Source organism: Lipomyces tetrasporus (genome assembly GCF_029532465.1).
Source record: "Lipomyces tetrasporus strain NRRL Y-64009 chromosome Unknown POJ06scaffold_2, whole genome shotgun sequence".
Lineage (NCBI taxonomy): Eukaryota > Fungi > Ascomycota > Lipomycetes > Lipomycetales > Lipomycetaceae > Lipomyces > Lipomyces tetrasporus.
The window spans coordinates 1,038,601-1,058,405 of record NW_026611597.1 but is presented as its reverse complement, the minus strand read 5'-3'; the positions used below and the strand labels follow the sequence as shown (position 1 = coordinate 1,058,405).

General features: G+C 47.4%; 7 protein-coding genes across 7 annotated transcripts; 3 read left to right on the top strand and 4 right to left on the bottom strand.

The window, feature by feature from the left end:
* Positions 1-37: 37 nt before the first annotated feature.
* On the bottom strand, positions 38-1,978 carry POJ06DRAFT_56166 (Thiolase, N-terminal domain-containing protein). Its single transcript, XM_056191215.1, has 4 exons — positions 1,535-1,978; positions 1,166-1,485; positions 1,023-1,115; positions 38-972 (listed from the first exon to the last, which is right to left on the bottom strand). Exons 1-4 carry the CDS (start codon positions 1,685-1,687, stop codon positions 267-269), a joined length of 1,272 nt encoding a protein of 423 aa, XP_056046255.1. The 5' UTR covers positions 1,688-1,978; the 3' UTR covers positions 38-266.
* A 1,161-nt stretch (positions 1,979-3,139) lies between these two features.
* POJ06DRAFT_56144 (uncharacterized protein) lies at positions 3,140-4,552 on the bottom strand. The gene is made up of 2 exons (XM_056191214.1): positions 4,089-4,552; positions 3,140-4,041 (listed from the first exon to the last, which is right to left on the bottom strand). The coding sequence occupies exons 1-2, from the start codon at positions 4,205-4,207 to the stop codon at positions 3,294-3,296; spliced, it is 867 nt and encodes a 288-aa protein (XP_056046254.1). The 5' UTR covers positions 4,208-4,552; the 3' UTR covers positions 3,140-3,293.
* Positions 4,553-10,771: 6,219 nt separating this feature from the next.
* On the bottom strand, positions 10,772-13,066 carry POJ06DRAFT_273411 (kinase-like domain-containing protein). The gene is made up of 4 exons (XM_056189585.1): positions 12,793-13,066; positions 12,501-12,733; positions 12,302-12,452; positions 10,772-12,254 (listed from the first exon to the last, which is right to left on the bottom strand). Exons 1-4 carry the CDS (start codon positions 12,805-12,807, stop codon positions 11,004-11,006), a joined length of 1,650 nt encoding a protein of 549 aa, XP_056046253.1. The 5' UTR covers positions 12,808-13,066; the 3' UTR covers positions 10,772-11,003.
* Positions 13,067-13,403: 337 nt separating this feature from the next.
* Positions 13,404-15,937, top strand: POJ06DRAFT_56053 (glycoside hydrolase). Its single transcript, XM_056191213.1, has 3 exons — positions 13,404-14,790; positions 14,846-15,474; positions 15,526-15,937. Exons 1-3 carry the CDS (start codon positions 13,791-13,793, stop codon positions 15,706-15,708), a joined length of 1,812 nt encoding a protein of 603 aa, XP_056046252.1. The 5' UTR covers positions 13,404-13,790; the 3' UTR covers positions 15,709-15,937.
* Positions 15,938-15,969: 32 nt separating this feature from the next.
* Positions 15,970-17,226, top strand: POJ06DRAFT_235752 (uncharacterized protein; the record flags this gene model as incomplete). The annotated part of the gene is made up of 2 exons (XM_056185853.1): positions 15,970-16,287; positions 16,342-17,226. The coding sequence occupies 2 exons, from the start codon at positions 15,970-15,972 to the stop codon at positions 17,224-17,226; spliced, it is 1,203 nt and encodes a 400-aa protein (XP_056046251.1).
* Positions 17,227-17,644: 418 nt separating this feature from the next.
* On the top strand, positions 17,645-18,610 carry POJ06DRAFT_245657 (uncharacterized protein). The gene is made up of 2 exons (XM_056186690.1): positions 17,645-18,093; positions 18,149-18,610. The coding sequence occupies exons 1-2, from the start codon at positions 17,786-17,788 to the stop codon at positions 18,516-18,518; spliced, it is 678 nt and encodes a 225-aa protein (XP_056046250.1). The 5' UTR covers positions 17,645-17,785; the 3' UTR covers positions 18,519-18,610.
* Positions 18,611-19,769, bottom strand: POJ06DRAFT_245656 (eukaryotic translation initiation factor 3 subunit J). Its single transcript, XM_056186689.1, has 2 exons — positions 19,631-19,769; positions 18,611-19,527 (listed from the first exon to the last, which is right to left on the bottom strand). Exons 1-2 carry the CDS (start codon positions 19,644-19,646, stop codon positions 18,731-18,733), a joined length of 813 nt encoding a protein of 270 aa, XP_056046249.1. The 5' UTR covers positions 19,647-19,769; the 3' UTR covers positions 18,611-18,730.
* Positions 19,770-19,805: the final 36 nt, after the last annotated feature.

The window sequence follows — 19,805 nt, the reverse complement described above, 5'->3', positions numbered from 1 at the left end:
TGTGTTTTGGCAGTATCTAGTCGTCGAAATGATAGAATACTGTTCTCAACGTTGTCATTCTACCTCGGTACCATATCGCCACTGTATAGCGTGACTTCCCCTTCGAGTAAGCAAGCGTAATTTCGAGTTTCAAGACTGATGAAGTTGATCAGCTTTATATGACTTGTGATAGAATATGATCGCGACCACCACGCATTTTCATTTTTGACCATAAGCATACTTGCCGAAGATTAGAACGAATTAGATAGTCACGGTTTTGTCCTCGGCTACAGTCTCTCAATCACTACAGCACTCGAAGCTCCTCCTCCATTGCAAATTCCGGCAACTCCGAATTCACCGGGCTTTAAGCTATATATCAGCGTCACTAAAATTCTGGAACCACTGCTTCCGATTGGATGGCCAAGAGCGACGGCGCCACCCTTCACGTTGACCTTCTCGGGGTCTAATCCCATAATTTGCATGTTTGCCAATGCGACAGCGGCGAAAGCTTCGTTGAGCTCATACTTTGCGATATCCTTGATTTCGAGACCAGCTCTTTTCAACGCCAACGGGACTGACAGTGATGGTGCAATGGTGAAATCGATCGGATCGGTCGCGGCATCGGCATATGAAACTATCCGCGCCAACGGAAGGTTATAATTGGACTTCTCGAACTTGGACTTGGAAGCTAAAACAACTGCGGAAGCGCCGTCGTTGATCGGACTGGCATTACCGGCAGTGACTGTCCCCTTCTGGTCGAAAACAGGTCTCAGCGTTGGTAATTTGTCGAGGTTGACGGACTTTGGCTCTTCGTCCTCAGCGACAACAATCGTCTTTCCTCGGCTTGTGATTTCTATTGGAACTATTTCTTCAGAAAATAGTCCATTTTCTTGGGCATAGATGGCACGACGGTAGGACTCCATTGCGTAATTATCTTGATCTTCCCGAGAGAGCCCATAGTTTTTGGCCGTATTCTCGGCACAGTTACCCATACTGCCTTCGTCAGCAAATCCACATCATGAACCAAAGAAAAAGCAGCGTACTGGATATTTCCGTAGACGTCCCAGAGCCCGTCTTTTACAATTCCGTCCGCAGCTTGAAAGTGGCCGTAGAGGTGGTTCCGCGGCAAGTAGTACCTGGAAGCTCATTAGCGCCTCCACAGAACCGCACAGTACAAAGCACGTACGGCACATTGCTCATGCTTTCCATGCCTCCAGCAACCATAACATCTGCGATTCCGGTCTGGATATTCTGAGTGGCCAGCATGACAGCCTTGAGGCCGGACGCGCAGACCTTGTTAATCGTGGTTGCATCAGTCGACACCGGGAATCCGGCTCCCATGACGACCTGACGTGCGGGAGACTGCCCAACGCCGGCCTGCAGAACTTCGCCCAGATATAGTTGGCTCACGTCGCTCTTGTCGGTTACTCCGGCCCGTTCGACGGCCGCTGTAACGGCTCTGATGCCCAATTGCGGCGCGGTCAGCGACTTGAGTGCGCCATTGAACTTGTCGACGTTAATACTGCAAATTACGGCACAATTTCATGAGAATTACCTTTCCCACTGGAGTCCTGGCGGCGGAAACGATGTAGACGTCGTCTCCTGGTAAACTGACACGGCCTGACACGTGAATGGACCGGCGAAGCTGACGACTTGCAGGCAATTTCGGGAATGCAAACCTTGATCCGGAAAACATAGCGAAGAGCATACAAGCCAGATCAGACGTTCGATGACTAGTCAAGTCTATTTAAGCAGCGGACGCATTGATGTCGGCCCGAGTATCGCGGCGTTGGGAATTGATTTGCGGGGTACGGGTCAGTAAGCTCTACTTCGGGTCAGAAGTTGAACAGGAAGTTGACCGCATTCAAATCCTGACCCAGTTGGTTAGGACTGACCGTCACGAGTTATGAGACGCCCGGTTAGTTGATTTTTGATGATGTAGTCACAATTAATAAACAGATCTGATTGTAATCACAGACTCCCGTGCCCGCATATTCGACACAGTCTTCATGTGTCAGCTTCGGGGATGTTGAGAATGTGAATACTGGCGCTACCTACCATTTCTCATGCTCGACTCGAGCATGTCAGGGATGAATGTCGACGTCCCAATTACGATTCCTCTTCATTAGTCATTGCTAGAAAGCACACTCAGCTACATGGGTCCCATAGTCCCGACATATAACACCTACCGCACTGTCCCAATGATTTAAGTTCTGACATAATCGGTCTTTGGACCGCTAGTAAACACCTTGATCGCCCCGCTTTGTGGACGTAATTTTCTAACACAAGGGTGAAGGCCGAACTCAACCATGGGTTTTGAGTGACTTTAGTTCCGGAGGCGCTGATGTGCAAAGATGCCCGCAGAATAGGCTTTCATTTCCTCGCGTTAATAAAAAGCAGTTTCTCAGTACTCAAATTAAATACAGTCTGCATTAAGGTACGAACTTTGAATGACAGTGTCAAAAAGGCAAGCTCAACACGCTGGTTATGTGCCTTAATGCAAACGGTACTATCCTTTAATATCCACACGTAGTATCAACCATTCGAACATGGGCGCGGCGCGAGCTGAAGGAATAGCTAATGAGCTGCCATTTGGCGGCAGAAGCAAGTACAGTGGCGATTAATGTTTGCCTTCCAAAGAGAAACTCTAAACCAAAGCAGCCGACTAATTGAGCCCCACTTTCCCCGAAGTTGGCTTACTGGATTTTGTATTTTGAATTGGCAGTGTCGTCGCTTGTTGGCACACCTTTACGCGTACGGTACGGCATATAAACCAATTACGAAACTGATGCTGCTAACGTGAATAGTGCTGGGGACAGAATACGCGGGCATTGCGAAATGCGAAGATTGGACCGTTGCCCAACGTAGGAATCCAACTGGGCGCAGAGACGCAAACCATAAGCTACCGTTGACTGGATCGCAGACAATATCAGGCCGAAATTGTCGCGAGCTGATAGTAACTATTGTCATAGAACTTGAGTCGTCGTGTAGAATAATGAGAGACATTTTCACAGCGAGCCTGCATTGGTCCCAAACTTAAGCAAATGCTTAAATCGAGTACGGATTGAAATACGGTGTACATTAGATTGTCTAAAACCAGCAGGTTGTAACTACTTTTAGATACGTTTCCCTATATCCAGATCGGATGAACTCCTGGGGAGCAATAACTAACCAGACAGACTCTTATTACCCCACATAGCCCCCGCAGATCAACGCCGGAACGCCGGATGAAGACAATTTTAGAGACACCAACCGCAAATAATTCGATTTTACGTTTTCAAATACCAAAACCTGTTGGACCATCTGAAGTGACACTAGATTTCAAACGCACGAGACGTTGGCCAGACATCGCTTGAAGTGCCCGATGTCTTTTCTCTCAGAAACAGTGAGTCTAGACTATACGGCGCCAATGAAAATGTGAGGGACGTCAGATGCGTCAGTTCTGGACTTGGTGATGTGCAGAACGATGGCTCAATGGCAGGCGATGACACCAGGGACGGAAGGTCAGAGAGGGCAGCGTATGATTGGCTGAGCGATATAGGATATGTATATGGAGGATCGAATAAGGATGCAGAAACATTGTCGAGCGAGTATTCTTCGGCCTCCAAGGGGCTAGATTGCGGCTCAGAGTGCGTTGCAAGCTCACCTTCAGATTCACGTCGGCGTTTCGTCGAGTAATCAGCCGTTGACTCGGTATTCTCAATGTCATCTTCATCAATCATTGCAGCACTAGTAGCAATCGCGCGGGACGAAGACGCGCGTTTCGAGCCAGACATCGCATCGGTCTCGGCACATTTGACTGAAAGCGTTTCAAGTACCTTATTGATACTGATCTTGCCCTGATCGTCAAGGAGAGAGGTGATACTGTCGCCCCGATTGATGCGTTGAACGAGCAGCTCGATACCCTGCTGCAGCATTTTGATCCGGCTCTCAAGCAGCTCAACGTATGATCCGGCGTAAAGCTTATCAGTCGAGCGTTTTCTGTCCGTGAAGACGCAGATTTTATCTTCTGCGATGCAGCGAGAGCACGGCTTGCTGCCGTCACATTTTGTCTTTTTGATTCTGTGAATTGTTAGCGGCCACGGCAGATTGTCAATATAGGCACATACCGACAAGCATCGCAGGCCTTGCCTACACGCTTGCGGGTGCTGACTTCGGTCAGATGGGTGCAATGCGGCACGGCAGATGCGGCGGGAAAGGTGCTGAAGTGCAACTCGTACGATTGCATGATGTCCCGAGGCGAGTAAAGTGACAAGGCATGGTGAACAAGGGGAGTGGGAAGGTGTAATATATGAACAATGCGCCTCGACCGTTCCGTGTGTAGACATTGTCTTGCCAGTGAGTTCCGGGCTGCCCATAATTAGCAGTCAGTGGCCCGGGGATTGTGATAGCTTGGTTGGTATAAACGACTGAACAAGGCGCATTGTTGCGTGTTGCTGCGCAGGTACTCGCGCCTATCCGTACCTGCACCGCCACATACGCCACAATCCTGACACACCTGTCCGACTGTCCGGCTGTCCGGCTGTCCGGCTGTCCTACTCTTAAGGCAAATCACTCGACTTACTGTGAATGCTCAGCTATCCAAAATGAGCGGCTGAAGGCGCAGAAACCGAAGAGAACCATCTGGCCATATTCTAGGTTGCCAACGGCGGCCGACTGCCTCCCTTTCCGGTAATGTTTTCGGCCGACTCTCCTCCATATGAACATTAATGTGCGCATGCATGCGCAACCAAAGTTTGATATGCTTATTCTTCCGCGACCAATGCGGAGGCAATGCGGCGATACTGTCGATAGCCGAAGCACACCTGGCGAATCAGATCTACGAGGCGTGCGGCTGCAGTCTTGTTCGACCCGCAAACAGCCTGTCCAGCAGAACTGGCACTAAATTACACTCTCGGCCCTCCAGATATCCTGCATCCGCGTGACATGCGTTTCCGCGCGGAACGTTGTCTGCATAGACGTAGAAGCCGGCAAACTTTTCTCCGCGCATAAGGCATCCCATGTACGGGTAAAAGTTAATCCGCCCTCATTCTGTGAAGCCACTAACTGGCTTGCAGTCGTGCGAGTGCCCTACCTCATTCAGGAACCAGCGCAGCAGACTATAATTCGCATGCATGAAAAGCAGGGGCCTTCGTAACGGTACATTAGCACTCTATCGTGTTGACGAAAACGGGCCGATGGAGCGCTACGATGCCAAGTGCGAATATATTTCGAAAACATAACAGTGCTAAGTCATGTTTATGAATCCAGACTGTGTATAGCTTCTTCAAAGAACAAATTGAAATTGGAAACATTTGTGGCATTCAGCAGCGGCAGAATCGCGACGCCAAGACAACAAGTGTGTGCTGCAAACGACTTAAGACGTAATACTAGCTCGTCTGATGCGGGTATTGAACTCGTGCTGCTGGCAATTGTTGCCTCACGGCATGGAGAAGTTGGTGGGATCCCGTTAATGCCATTCGGCTTGAAGGATCTTGCACTAACTTAAGCTCACCTTTTTGACATTTTTGACACGGATAGGTGAGTTTAAGTTGGTAGATGATACGAAGTCGGGCAACGATAGAGCAAGACAAGCGAACTCGGCAAAGCTGGAGCACTTAACGCGCGGAACAACTCACGGAATATTTCGCGTAGACAGTGCGTCTTGAGATTTCCGGCCTTGCAGCGGGCAGAGTTGGAGCCGACGAAAACATAATGGTATTCAGAGGAGGCAATTGGTGACGAGGTCGAAAACGCAAATGCGGGGTTGGATAGGATGCGAAAGATAGACGCGTTTTCTGAATTTGACGCGGCTAAATATTGGGAAGGTTCACCTGACGTTTGCTTTGCAAGTCTGGTAAATTTGGCGCTACTGGAAGGCAGCCAAATCGTTTAAACTCAATCCAGTGAACCATTGTATTCATATAAGCCCCAGTGGCACATTTAAAACAATCAACGACCAAGCCAGACTAGTGGACTAGTGGACCCAAGTAATAGTTTATCGAATCGCCGAACTCTAAGCTATCAGTCTCATTCGGGACAAGGCAGCAGCGTTCTGGGGAATGAGATCACAAAGCTGTTTGTATCTCATTAGGATACGGCGACACGTCTTATAGGCGAATTCGCGTTAGAGGTGGTCGGACAATAGATCTCATTGGCTCTCTTGTCAGAGTGGATAAATCGGATGATGTAGATGTAGACGATAGTTGAATGCATGGTTGGAGGTCAGAAGCAAAGAATCCAGAACTTTGACGGTTTAGCGAATTTCGAGATGATGCAGGTCGCAACACAACAAAGCGCGTTGGCTATCTGCATTCAGCACAAACAAGAGCACTTTCGAGATAATATGATAATGTATCGCTCAGTTTTATTAATGATAAACTATGGAGAGATACTGACACGACGTTCTGAATCGTCAGTAACTGCTCCTGTTGTAGGAAGCTGACGAGCTTAAACACTCTGGGGGCAAAATCACCAATGCCGTTTCTTGCAATTGCGGCATATATATCAGTAATTCGGCTGAACCAACGTATAATTAACCGTACATTCATTGGGCGCCGATTATCAAGCTCTTGTTCATTGTTTACGAGGTGCTTTGCTTGGTTTCTAAGATCGTAATTAGCGCACTTCCTATGTCACTTTCTATGAATAACTGCGATACCTTGATATCTGGCATTATGCGGTTGGGACCTCATTTAAACACATTAAATTTCCACTAGACAAGATTGATCAATCAAGCTATGAAATTCATCATCGTCAATCCTCTCGGTTGATAGCAGTCGAACATATTTATTCTCTCTGCATTGTCCCATCCGCCCTTTTTGTCTCTCATCATACATAAATCTTGCGTGGAAAGCAGGACGATACATTAGATGCATCATGCAAGCTCTGAGTGTATAAAATTAGTAGTTAACTTAGTTATAATAATTTTGCTAATTTACGGACTTAGGAGATGACGCCGCACGAGACCATCGGCATCGTGCCGTCCATAGTGGAGACGGCTGTTCAGCACGTTTCATCATGCCATGCGTCCCTTGAATTGTAAGGCAGTTTTTCAGTGCAACTAATTAGGGCGTTACGTTTTTTTTTATGATGACAGCTGTTTCTGGCTTCATGCTGATGTCTGCGAAGTGACAATTGGTGTTGGGCGTCATCTCGAAAACTGGTCAGCGATTGGCAGTCTCATTAATTAACGGATTACTGCTTGTGCACTGAGAGAGGTGCTTCAGTGGTACCGGAACACGTGTACTGCCCATTCACTAAGAGGTGTTGGACCTGACTACCACTATCTGCTTTCTGTGTTCAAAATGGAACTTCTAACGCAAAGTGGCCGACAAAATGCTTCCCGTTGAGTTTCCAACATCTTTGCCAAATGCTTTCTGTATAGTTTCCAGAATGTCAGAATTTATGTTGCTAACCTTTGGCGTACCGGACAACTGGTCGCAAGATTTTGTTGAGTATTTTTGTTCGGCACGGGCGACTAGCAACCACGTATTATGAATGTTAACCGCATGACGACAGCCAGCCACGGATTGGATCGCTAGCTATTACCCGACAGATTCATAAGCCAGACTACGACGGATAGAGGGATCCAATTCTCAATTAACGTCGTTTGCAATCCATTTAGTCAATGAATTCTCTGAAGGCAACTAATGCAATGTTAGCGCTTTGAGCGGTCGACTTACGATTTAATGTCTCAGATTAATAGTTAACATACTGTCAAGTTGACTCCGCAAAGTTATTAACCCTCTTTTCTCAGTCTTTCTCGAGATCATGTATAGTTCAGGCTACTCAAAGTGTGCTCTGGCTTAGACATGTCCATTAGTACTGGTAAGACTTGATGCTGAAATACTGATTTAGCGCTGCATATAACTAATTTTGGTGCGTTGCCTTGGCAGGGCTGGCTTTGTGGCGGTGCCTTGTTTTTCCGGTCCGACTTTGACCATCTCCGAACTAACCATATCTTACATAGCAAGGTCCCAATGTTACTCGATCATTATCCATTGGCCTTGTGACAATGATGGTCTCGGGCCGTAATCTCATTTGCTTTTGTTACCTCGGGTGTAGCAAGCTCGCTTTACGTTCTGTCTTCCATGTAGGAAGATGTGTCCCATCGGAGCTCTAGTACTCCGACAACCCCTCATTGTTGCTCAATTGATAGGGCGAGAGGTCGTTGCATATTCATTGCATATTATAAGTAGTAGTGTGTATTATGCCGCATACGATTTCCATCTATCCGACGCGCGAAATCGAGGAACGACGACTCTGGAGCGGAACCCGCATTTGAGAGATTGAGAGTGACTAGCATTCAAGGTTTTGTTTATAACTTGAACAATGGGTTTTTGGTTGACATAATATTCGCAGGCTTGGAGAACGATGAACGTCGTCCAGAAGAAGCAGACGCCTCCTTACGGAATTCTGCTATTTTTAGTCACGCACATAGAAACAATTAGACTTACCAACATAAGTTAGCTCCCATAGGTGCTATATCCTTCGTCGCTCGATTGAGAGACACCACATAATCCACACGGTGGCAGAGGGAGTTGGGACGGCGAGACTGAACATCGGGAAAGCGGGGCTGATCGAGACAATTGGATGGTAGAATGCTCTCCATCTGTTCTCTCTAAATATCTGTAATTCCAATATTCTATAACGTAATATTGCATTAGCCAAGCTATAAGGAACCGGTCCACCAAATTAGCAGCTCGACAATAGTCTACCACAATCTTGGAATTTCGCACAAAACTGCCTCGCGTCTTAGTGCATAAATTCCCTCTGCCCATCTAAACCTAAAGTAAAGTACGAATTAAATATGCGTCCGGAACCACATGGATATCGATAGAGGTCTATTGTACTTGTTAAGTAGAAGGCTAATGTTTCGTGCCTATGACTCTCGCGTCAATCGCGATCTCACTGAATAGGCTGATAAACTGCTGCATGACCGACACCTACAGTCTCCTTAGCACATTTGTACTCCATATCACTGGCATTTCACTAATTAATGTAACTCACAGAGCTTTGGCTATAACTCTATGACGACCCTTTAGTTATGGAACCCAACCGGCGACGTTCACTAGCCCACGACGACAACCCAAGGGTTCACTTGGGTGTCCTCCATAGTAATCTAAACAAAAGAATGTGTGCGAGAATTCATATTGAAATATACAATGTTCAACCACTGAAGACTGGGAGGCAAGCGTCATACCAAGGGATATATGGAAGGCAGCAGGACTGATCTTATATCCATACCCACCCATCGACATTGGCGGCGCGGGAACATGTCTGGACGACCCACTTCTGCCAACTATAACTGCCAACTGCTCTACATGGCCCAAATTGTTAGTCCAATGCTGCTTCGGGATCGGGGATGCGCACTAATTTGGGTCCAGCGCCAAACCCTGGCTTGATTTGGAAATGGCGACCGCCAACGCCGAGCTGATCAAGAATTACAGAGAATTAATAACGGCGGGGTGACAGTTTTCCATTGGTCGACGACAGATGTTAATTAGCGGTCCCGGATGCCTTGTTAATTCCTATTGGGTCGTTTTTCGTTCGTCGCCGAATCCCGTGGCCAATAAAGATAATATTGCCTCAAATAAGACTATTATTCATGATTTGTCGCCTTTGACTAATCACTCCAAACTCTCTCTCCTCTAATATGAATATAAACGGCAGTCCCTGTTCGCCGTTATTAGCTACCGCTGATTGCGGAACTGTTCTTCAGTTAAGAGGTTCGCGTAATGAGAAGATCATCTGGCGCTTAACACGCGCGAACAGCGATAGTTTGTGGGTACGAGTTGTGCAGTGGTACCTGTCAACGTTAACAGGCCAAAGTAACCATGAGCATGCCACATGACGGGGGAGTTTGTTGTGGTTGCGCCACAGCCTATCCAAGTCACAGGCAATCCAGCAAGTGGCGGCACCGATTCCAGCTCAAACTTGAATTCCGAACCGAGGGGAACTACCTACCACCTGCAGTTGGTATGGATGCAACAAACACGCATAATTCACACTACTTGCTGCCTCAATGGGTTAGACGGTACGATTCCGGGCAGATGTGACTTGCAGCTACAGTCAGCGACTCTTGTCCACCGCTACATCTACGACGCCAAAGACGACTTCGGGGGTGAGTGTGCCAAATACTAAGTTATAACGCAGTTCCTCTTATGTCAACTCAAACATGACGGGAGGGCGGGCGTTGTACACGTAAGCTTAGCAATGATTATTATTCCGTAGGAACTAAGCTATCCCGCTCTTGGCACGGATCGTGCTGACTGATAACCCTAACATCTTGACTTGGCTTTACTGCCTTCCGCGACTTCCTAACGAGCTCTCACTGCGTCTTGAAGCTCCCCGAGATTCACCAGTCTATCTGTACTTGTCATCACATCGTGCAGTCTGATTATTAGCACATTACTGGGCAGCTTGCGTGAACTGGTGATACTAACAATATTACGGGCGGCGCCGCGCATGTGCACGAATCATATTGGTTACACATACGTGCCTACGCCTGCAGGTACAGCATAATTAGGGGCGTTTTGCAAAAAATCAATTTGGCTGACAAATCCAGAATGATTTTGCTCCGGCAGCGATTTCTAGTGATTCTGCGACCCTAACCCTGGAAATAAATCATAATCAGCCAAAATGATTTTTTACTTTGAAAACCTCTAATGTTGTAAACTGGCGGATAAGGACGGCGGGGATAGGGAAGATAATGACATGCTATGGGACACGATATATTGCATGAGAGCGACATTGCAAGACGCTAGCTATCAGCTGAGAAGGGCACAGCTGTAAGCACACCGTATGCGAGTAAGAACCGATTGCATTATTATATTCCAAGAACGCGAGAGTAACAATACCAAAACTTTCAGATCTGTACGATTACTAACACATTTCTTTAACGAATCAACATCAATACATACGACAAAATCATTACATATCACATATATCCAAGAAATCACAGACTGTGTAAACAAACTCGCCCGACATCTACTCAATGCAAATAGTAGAAATTTTATGGTTGGTAAACTAACAGAAGCCTCTCACGAAACGACGATGGGCGCCTTCGCAAAATGCTGCTGTTGCTGTCTCTCACGCCGCCGCTCCAACAGTGTGGCGCCATTGAGAGATAACTCGAATTTGCCCTTCCGCTTGTGGTTGGCAGTGGAGTGATGTGCGCCCTTTTGCCCGCTCACATGATAATTCTTATGGCGGTGATTAATCGGCGACATGTGAACATTGCGCAAGCCAGCCTCGACCTGTTGCAGCCGCTCGCCGCTGGATGAGCTACTGAATTCTTCTTCCTCTTCCTCTTCTTCTTCATTCAACATGCCGAGATTCTGAGCGCCGCCTTGCTTACGTGCACGTTCTTCCTCCATTCGGTGCACAGCGTACGAAATGTCAAATGCCTCCTTCAAAGTGTTCACAGCGGGCGACGGGTTATCGCGCGCAGCCGCTCGGGGAGTCTCGAGGATGTCCATCATCGGGCTTGCCAAGTCTATAGTCGGAGGAGCGTCAAATGCGGGTGCGGTTGGCGCATTGGACTGCGTTATCCATGGGTGATTCAAGAACTGCTCGATTGTATATCTTCGTTCAGGATCGACAGTCAACAAGTGCGAAACCAGATCCTTTGCACACTTGCTGATCGGATCCCACCACGGACTCAAAAAAGTATATTGGCCTCGTGCAACCTTCTCCGTCAGCGATTGAATGCTCTCGTCGTAGAAAGGCGGGAAACCGCAGAGAAGTGTATATAACACGCATCCGAGGGCCCACATGTCGACAGACTTGGAATACCGCTCATCCTTTACAATCTCTGGAGCAGTGTAGCCGACAGTACCGCAGGGCGTCATTGTCTGCGAATCCCAAACAACTTTACTTAATCCAAAGTCCGCGATCTTGATCTTTCCGATACCGCCGGCACCAACGCCCGGGATAAATTGCCCCTCGTCGACTTTGTCTTCGTCCCCCGGTCGCAGCTTGATCTCTTTAGATGGGATAAACTTGATTGGATAGAACAATATATTCTCCGGCTTGATATCTCTGTGGACGATACCAAGCTCCTCGTGCAAGTATTTCAAGGCTTCAGCAACCTGGACGATGACATGACGTGACAGATCTTCGGAGAAGTATGTCAATCGCACAATTTGATGGAAAAGCTCACCGCCGGGTAGTAGCTCCATAATGATGTAATAATAGCTGTCGCTCTCAAAAAAATCGATGAGAGACACAACATTGGGGTGATCGATTTGCCGCAGTATTGAGACTTCCTTCAAAATACTCGATCGCTGCTTCTGTTACTATTAATTGTACCTAAAATTATAGTCAAAACAATACGTACGTCGACAGTCTTCTGCTGCTTCTTGGCCTCTTCACCTAAGTGGTGACGATGACTCTCGGCCGATGTTATATCGTACTTGCGGACAACTTTGATAGCGGCTAATTCGCCTGTATCTTTGCTCTGTGCCTTGTATACATTTGAAAACGCGCCACTACAACTGCGTTAATACAGTATAGACTACGCTTCCGCGGGTACATACTCTCCCATCTTTTCTAATAAGACCCATCGCTCCAGGCCAGGATAAGTCGGTAGCTTGCTCTTCAACTCGTTCTCCTCAGCCACGATGCGGGCAATGGCCTCGCCAAAATTTTCTTTCTTCTCAATGTACTCGGTCTCCGGAGAGATGACGGCGCCAGCTTCGACGGTTGGCTCACTGCCGTAGTCGTCGTAGGCAATAGCCTGCTTGCCGTGGCGGATGAAATTCTTAAGATTCTGCATATACAGATCTGTTACTACCCTGTTATGGTCAAGTAATCTGTCGAGTGACTCACCTCTAGGACCGGCATCGTTGTAAAGACAAACAAAAATCACCGTAGCGCAGGAGTTAAGGGCTCTGGAGAGCGAAAGTGGGTCGTCGATCCACGAGGCGTCGCTTACCAATACACCAGCAGCACAGTTGAAGGCCGACACCACAATTAGACTAACTGGAGATTCGCCGGTTGACGAGTAAACACAGGAGGTAGCGGAGTGAGTATTATGGTGCAGCCACGGCGCAGTCTAGGAGTCTTGACTGTGTGATGAGAAATGGATGCGACCAGCGTGGGGAGAGTCGGGTCGAGATAGCCGACGGTTGCTCAGTTGGGTGACACATTTGTGCGGTCATCAGCACAAACCATCCTCGGCTTACCATACAATCCCCCTACCCTTCTCACTGTCCTGAGCGATTACGGTTTATTATTCGCATATGCTATTCAATGACGAGATTTTTGTAATAAATAATAAATCTCGCATTATATCTGCAAAGTCATTCCTAAGCGTCTGAGAAATCCTACCATTTGTAAAGATGGACCTCCGATCTGATAAAGCCGGCAGCCACGGTACCCTAGCCCTGGAGCTAATTAGCAACGTTGCAACTTTGCACGTTAATTTGCTGAACCGGTTGGGCTTTCCTCTCTGCCATGTGCCTTCAAAGTGACAGGTGGTAGATTATAACAAGTCTGTTGGTTCACGCCCGCGCTATCTAAGGACCCTGAGACGATATTCACAGAATTAACCCAAAAAGGCAACCAAACAGCGTCGTATACATTAGTTAAGATTGTAAGTAGACGCGGAATAGCACTAGAGTAATAGTGGTGCTTCACAAATATAATTCACTTTACGTAACGTTGGACGAGTCACGATCGATCTGCCAAAGCCAGGTCGGTGAACTCGGTGACGAAGTCGACCGAACCCAGACAGGAGTTGACCACGCGCCAATTGTCAGGCCTCAACAAGGCACCACGAACATCCCCACGCCCGATTACGAATTGCTTATTTTCGGATTCGCACAATGAGCTTCAGCGTCCCGCAGAGCATGCCGGACTTCTCCTCGACGGCGAGATCGGTCGAAGACTACGTGTGGTCGAAAGCCAGTAGTTCAGGCCCGTCTGGTACCTCCTCAGGCAGGCACCGCGCCGCCGAGAGTGATCTCCCGCTCTACAAAGATAAGCCAATCAATCTATCATTCTCACAGCGAAGTAAGCGAGCGCGGTCGACATGGATCATGACAGGGGTAGTGTTGGGCGTGATTATGTACATGCTCTACCGAATTGGGTCTTCAGCCAACGACCGCCCTCTGTCGTCCTGGTTCTTTGGGGGGCGCGGACGAGGAGAAATTATCTGGAAAGACCGGCAGATTCAGGTCAAGGAGGCTTTTTTAGAATCATGGAACGGATACGAAAAGTATGCTTTTGGCAAAGACATTTTTCGGCCGGTTGCAAAGACAAGTAGTAATATGGCCCCCGAAGGCATGGGTTGGATCATTGTCGATTGCCTCGACACAATGATGATCATGAATCTCGAGGAACCATTGCAACGCGCAAGAGAATGGGTCGCCAATAACCTCACTTATGACCAAGACTACGAGGTCAACACCTTTGAGACTACGATCAGGATGCTGGGTGGTCTTCTATCGGCGCACTACTTATCTGGCTTCGATGACATGTACCTCGAAAAAGCGGTAGATCTCGCTAGTCGCCTTCTTCCAGCATTTGATTCAGCCACTGGAGTTCCATATGCAAGCGTCAACCTCCATACTGGCATTGGCATTCCAAGTCATGCCGACGGCGGCGCCAGTAGTACGGCAGAAGCTACCAGTCTGCAACTCGAATTCAAGTATGTGTCGAAACTCACTGGCGAAGCCTTGTATTGGGAAAAGGCCGAGAAGGTCATTGAGGTTCTTGATAGCAAGAAGGCAGTCGATAGTCTTGCTCCGATCTTTATCATGCCTGAGACGGGTGGGTTTAGAGGCAATCAGATACGACTTGGCTCGCGAGGCGATTCCTATTACGGTAAGAACCGTACTGTGCATAATGTAAAATTCCATAAAGGTCTAATCAAGAGCAGAATATCTGTTAAAGCAATTTTTGCAAACCAACAAGAGAGAAGTAATTTACCGCCAGATGTATGACGAGTCGATGGCGGGACTGAAGAAGCGTCTGATACAAAAGTCCAAGCCCAGAGGCTTCACCTACGTTGCTGAGCTTGACCACGGTATCGACGGCGCTCTATCGCCGAAGATGGATCACTTGGTGTGCTTTTTGCCCGGAAACTTGGCTCTCGGGTCGACAGATGGATATCCACTTTTTGTCGCTCAGCGAAATAGCTGGACAGTTTCCCAAGCTTCGGATATGAAGCTGGCCAAAGATCTCACAAGGACGTGCTACGAAATGTATAAAACCACAAAGACAGGCATTGCGCCGGAGATTGTCTATTTCAATACTGATGACAAGATTACTGACGATATCTCCATCAAATGGCAAGACTCGCACAATTTACAAAGACCAGAGACTGTAGAATCTTTGTTTATCATGTGGAGAATCACGAAGGACCCGATCTACCGAGAGTGGGGATGGGAGATTTTTGATGCCTTTAGAAGATATGCGCATTTGCCGGATGGAACTGGATACACTTGTCTAGAGAGCGTCAACGAGGTTCCTCCCAGGCCCCGAGATAATATGGAATCATTCTGGCTGGTGAGTTTCGTTGTCGCCCTGATTCAATTCTTTGAGATACTAATATCTAAGGCCGAAACGCTGAAATATTTGTACCTATTATTTGAGGACGACGATAGTATCCTTCCTCTTGACGAAATTGTATTCAACACCGAAGCCCATCCGTTTCCCAGATTTAACATGGAGCCGCTTTTCAAGACTGGGTGGAAACGAAGCAGTAATCAGCCTGATGCACCCGCTGCGGAAGCACCATGAACAATTGTTTCGATATATAATGTATTGGAGTGAAGATTTACCTTCAAAAGGTAATTTTAGTAGGATTTTTGGGTATCTTTCTGTTTTCTCTATGTTTCTGAGTATGGATGTACATTAGAACAACTTCCGGAGTTTTACGTTACCCTTAACCAGAGGCCACATCGTACGTACGCAACGCGAGAGCTAGAGTTGAAGCCGCACCAGCGTCATCTTTGGAATAATCGATGTTTGTTAAAATAATTCCAAGAGCAATTTAAAGCAATGTCTATTAATGCAGCCACTCTACCGCGACTATTTGCCACAAAGAAAACTGTGATCAGGCTGTATAGGAATCTTTTCAAGGAAGTATGCTATTTCTTCGACGACCACTCACGCCACTTTCTATGGAGTAGGATAAGGCATAAATTCAGTAAATATAGGAATGAAACCGATCCTGCATTTATCGAACACGTATATAGAAGAGGTAAGGCGGATTTGAGAAGACTTCGTCAGGCGAACGCAGGAGAGATGGACAAGGTTATGCTAGTCCTAAAGATGGCGTGGGGGAAAAGTGGTGAGATTATGGACGCAAAGATAAATGTATTCGACCCATTTTCATAGTACTCGTTAGCATTAACACTAACACTGGTATAGACCGTTATAAAGCACAGGCAGATTGATAAGTTTCCGATTAGTCCCAGAAAGCTATCAGTTGCATCACTCTCACCTATCGAATTCAGCGACGAAAAAATCGACCTGATTTTGAGCACGTATCCCAATCTCTACCCATCGCCAGATTCACGAGATCTCATTCCGGAAGACTCACTTTACAACGAAATACTGGTTATCGATTTAGATATATCGCGGACACATTTCGACGAAGGAGCTGAAGTGACTTTGCGACACTCTCCAGCTGATTCACGTTATATCGACTTCGACTATTCCAAATCTGTCGTGCACAAAGCTGTTACGTACCCGCCATATTCCGATCTTCCTATTAGATGCATAAGGTATTCCGGTCCCTTTCGCGCGTTGATCTCGTTCAACAAGCAGACACCAAAACCACAATTTCCTACTCCTAGGCGACAGTACGCGGCAGAGCAGCCAGAATTGTCAGTGCGGCGGATTAATAACATTGAGAAACGGCATTTTCAAAAACTGCTTAAAAAAGTCAAGAAGAACATGGCGGTTGACAAGTATGTTATTGAGTCAGCTCTCAAGAAGGTTACACCGTTGGACAGGCTCTCAACAAGCTCAGGGCGAAAGTATAAAGGTATGAGGTACGCATATCGGGATCTACCAGATTTTCACAAGCATTTGGCATTTTGCATAAAAGATAGCAGCAGTTCGCGATATTCGGTTGCCGACCAGAAATGTCGAAGGTCATCATCGCCGCGGCCTCGGTATATTCGCAGACGATATGAATCTTTGATTAAAATTTCTCCGGTTCTACAGGTAGATGATAAAGGCAATTGGAAAGCGGACACGTTCAGATTGCCAAAGAAGGAGCCGCCTTCTGTCGAAGACTGGATGTTGTAATTTGACTGTATATAGACATATATCATTTACTTGTACATAGGACATTAGGAAGACAGTGAGGAAGCGATGACTATGTTCCAATCATGTATAGCAGCATGCATGAAGTGAAAGACAAAAACAAAGCAGTTTCGTACACAAGCAACTCGTCGCCTTAAAACATAGATGACCTTACTGCCAAAAAAAAAACCTGCGCAGCAAGCATCACTGCCCTAACCCGCAGCACTAAATTCGGGTTCTCTTGTGAGTAGTGTGAGTGCCGGACGCAAACGCAAACCAAAGCAAACCCTGTCAAGATAGCTATTATGGCAAGTAGGCGTAAACCTCGTATTTCATAATCTGATTTCAAAAATAGAAGCTACACGCGGGCGGGAATGAAATGGTGCACTCGACAGGGAAGGCTATGCCCAGGGCAAGGGCTGCTGCAGGCAATTTGCGTCCCCGTGGTCTGCTTCGTTCGCTCATCTCGCCGCCGCTGTCGCTGCAGACGCAAGATCAACCCCGATCCACAGAACCGAGACCGTCCTTTTCTCCTACAACCATACCACGATCAGAATCAGACATGAGCATCTTCTTAGCATGCTTCCCGTGCTGTGCATGCCGCCGACGACACCGCAGTAACTCTGCCCCTGATCCGCACCCTCCATACTACTTTGATTTCAATTTTTACGCGGAGCAGATGCGAGATGATGTGCCGCGGCCACGGCGAGTGTCCAGCTTCGACAGTATCAGTCTGGTCGGTGATGATGACGATGACGATGCAGACGAGTTGACGGAACTGTTAAGCTCCCGGAGAGGTGGCCGGCCTAGAGGAGCCAAAAAGAGCAGATGGTTTGAAGGCTGGTTTTCGTGGGTTTCGTCGCGGAGGGAGTATGTTGTGCTTACTTGTCGGCTGCAAAATGAAATAACGCTAATGGACTGGTAGATCACGAAATCAGAGATCGTACAATGCCACGTCGACCACACTCTCGAAAACACGAACTCGCACGCCATCACTAATTTCGACAGCGAGTTTCCTCACCCCGTCTCGACGGAATTCTATCAGTAATTTCTATTACGACGAGACAGATGTTCTGAATGGAGACGGTTCAAGGTCGGAGCAGTACGAAGACTATGGCTTAGCGGATGCACAGATCGTGCCGGATAATTTCGTTGTCTCTGTGCCGTTGCGGCCAACAAAAACTGCCAATACCGAGCGGACAACCGACAACATTGATGAGGCTAGCAGTATATATAGCAGCATTAGAGAAGGAAGTATTCACAGCAGTAGTCACTCGGATCAGCACAACGAGTAGGCATAGGTATTTAGAGAGGGTACATGGCGCACTGGGCTTATTTGGGAAAATATAGCTGTATAATAATAATGGTTAATTTTGAAATATGAGTAAATTACTGTGTTCGGTATGCAGCACTGTAGAATTGAAGGGGGGCTTGCTCTATCTCTAACACAAAAATACCCAACCTGTGCATTCCGACCTATAATACAATCCTTCGCACCAATGCCCGCTTACATGAAATCGTCCAACTCGTCGTACCTCGAGTAGTTCGTTGTGTCAACATTATCGTCAATCTTTGCAGACGCGTTTGAAAGTCCTGGCTTCGATTTCTTCTTCTTGGATGGCTTGTCCGCAGCTCGCTCTTCTTTAATCTTCTCATTACCCACAGCAGTTAACGTACTGGCGCACTTCCTCACTTGCTCGCTGTTTAGCGGCTGAACCAACGCCTTCATTAGAGAAGGTAAGAATGTAGTAGCGTAGGCAGGATTCCCCGACAAGCTAGTGAGCACGTCACCAAGTCGCGCATTTAACTCGTCAAATTGTTCTCTTGTCTTTGGCTTCATCAGTGCCAGGTCTTCAAGCTCAGGCTCCTTCAGCAGGACCCCGCTCTCGGCAGGCACACTCTCTGCTAGTACGCTCTCTGTTGGCACGCTGCTAGCCGGGATCTCCTTGTCCTCCAGCGCAACCACATCTCCAAACAAATCCGCAGCGTTATCAAGGTCAGCTTGTAGTTGAATTGCTTGCAACCGCGCACGTCGCTCCGCAGGTGTCTCATTCTTCTCAGCTTCCAATTGCTTTATCTTCTCCTCCATTTTCTTCCTTGCCTCTTCCTCACGCTCCGCGATCTTCTGCTTCAAAGTCTTCTTCGGCGGTGCAGCCATCACGGGCTTTGCTGGCTTCTCATCTTCGGATTCGGAAGCGTCCCATGAGTCCAACACTGGCTCATCCGAATCCTCTTCGTCGTCCCATTTTGATTTAGGCACTAATTTGGCGGGCGTCGAGCTAGGCGACTCGTCCTCTTCATCATCTATACGTCATTAACATCACTGTACACATTATCGAATGTATGCCGAGCGCGAGGCACAGACTCTCGCACGTGTGGCAAACAGAAGTATGCATGTAGGACATACCCCAGTTTCCAGCCATCTCAAATATCGTCACTGAACCACAAATAAACTGACTCAGCTAATATATTGCGCAATAATTGTGAATAAACAATGTCCAGTGAATGGATTAGAAGTAGACTAATCTTTGCGGCGGTGCCGTCCGCTGTGATCTAGAATTTTTTAAAAATTCGCCGCGCGC

What these genes read in the sequence shown, in the direction of transcription:
- POJ06DRAFT_56166 (XM_056191215.1), bottom strand. Translation starts at nt 1,687, where the DNA reads ATGCTCTTCGCTATGTTTTCCGGATCAAGGTTTGCATTCCCGAAATTG. An exon ending in CCAGGACTCCAGTGGGAAAG is followed by an intron (nt 1,486 to 1,534) that starts GTAATTCTCATG and finishes AACGTCGACAAG; the next exon opens with TTCAATGGCGCACTCAAGTC. An exon ending in GAAAGCATGAGCAATGTGCC is followed by an intron (nt 1,116 to 1,165) that starts GTACGTGCTTTG and finishes ATGAGCTTCCAG; the next exon opens with GTACTACTTGCCGCGGAACC.
- POJ06DRAFT_56144 (XM_056191214.1), bottom strand. Translation starts at nt 4,207, where the DNA reads ATGCAATCGTACGAGTTGCACTTCAGCACCTTTCCCGCCGCATCTGCC. An exon ending in AAGGCCTGCGATGCTTGTCG is followed by an intron (nt 4,042 to 4,088) that starts GTATGTGCCTAT and finishes AACAATTCACAG; the next exon opens with AATCAAAAAGACAAAATGTG.
- POJ06DRAFT_273411 (XM_056189585.1), bottom strand. An exon ending in TTATTAGAAAAGATGGGAGA is followed by an intron (nt 12,453 to 12,500) that starts GTATGTACCCGC and finishes ACGCAGTTGTAG; the next exon opens with TGGCGCGTTTTCAAATGTAT. An exon ending in AGCAGCAGAAGACTGTCGAC is followed by an intron (nt 12,255 to 12,301) that starts GTACGTATTGTT and finishes TAATAGTAACAG; the next exon opens with AAGCAGCGATCGAGTATTTT.
- POJ06DRAFT_56053 (XM_056191213.1), top strand. Translation starts at nt 13,791, where the DNA reads ATGAGCTTCAGCGTCCCGCAGAGCATGCCGGACTTCTCCTCGACGGCG. An exon ending in GCGAGGCGATTCCTATTACG is followed by an intron (nt 14,791 to 14,845) that starts GTAAGAACCGTA and finishes AATCAAGAGCAG; the next exon opens with AATATCTGTTAAAGCAATTT. An exon ending in ATATGGAATCATTCTGGCTG is followed by an intron (nt 15,475 to 15,525) that starts GTGAGTTTCGTT and finishes CTAATATCTAAG; the next exon opens with GCCGAAACGCTGAAATATTT.
- POJ06DRAFT_245657 (XM_056186690.1), top strand. Translation starts at nt 17,786, where the DNA reads ATGAGCATCTTCTTAGCATGCTTCCCGTGCTGTGCATGCCGCCGACGA. An exon ending in TGGGTTTCGTCGCGGAGGGA is followed by an intron (nt 18,094 to 18,148) that starts GTATGTTGTGCT and finishes ATGGACTGGTAG; the next exon opens with ATCACGAAATCAGAGATCGT.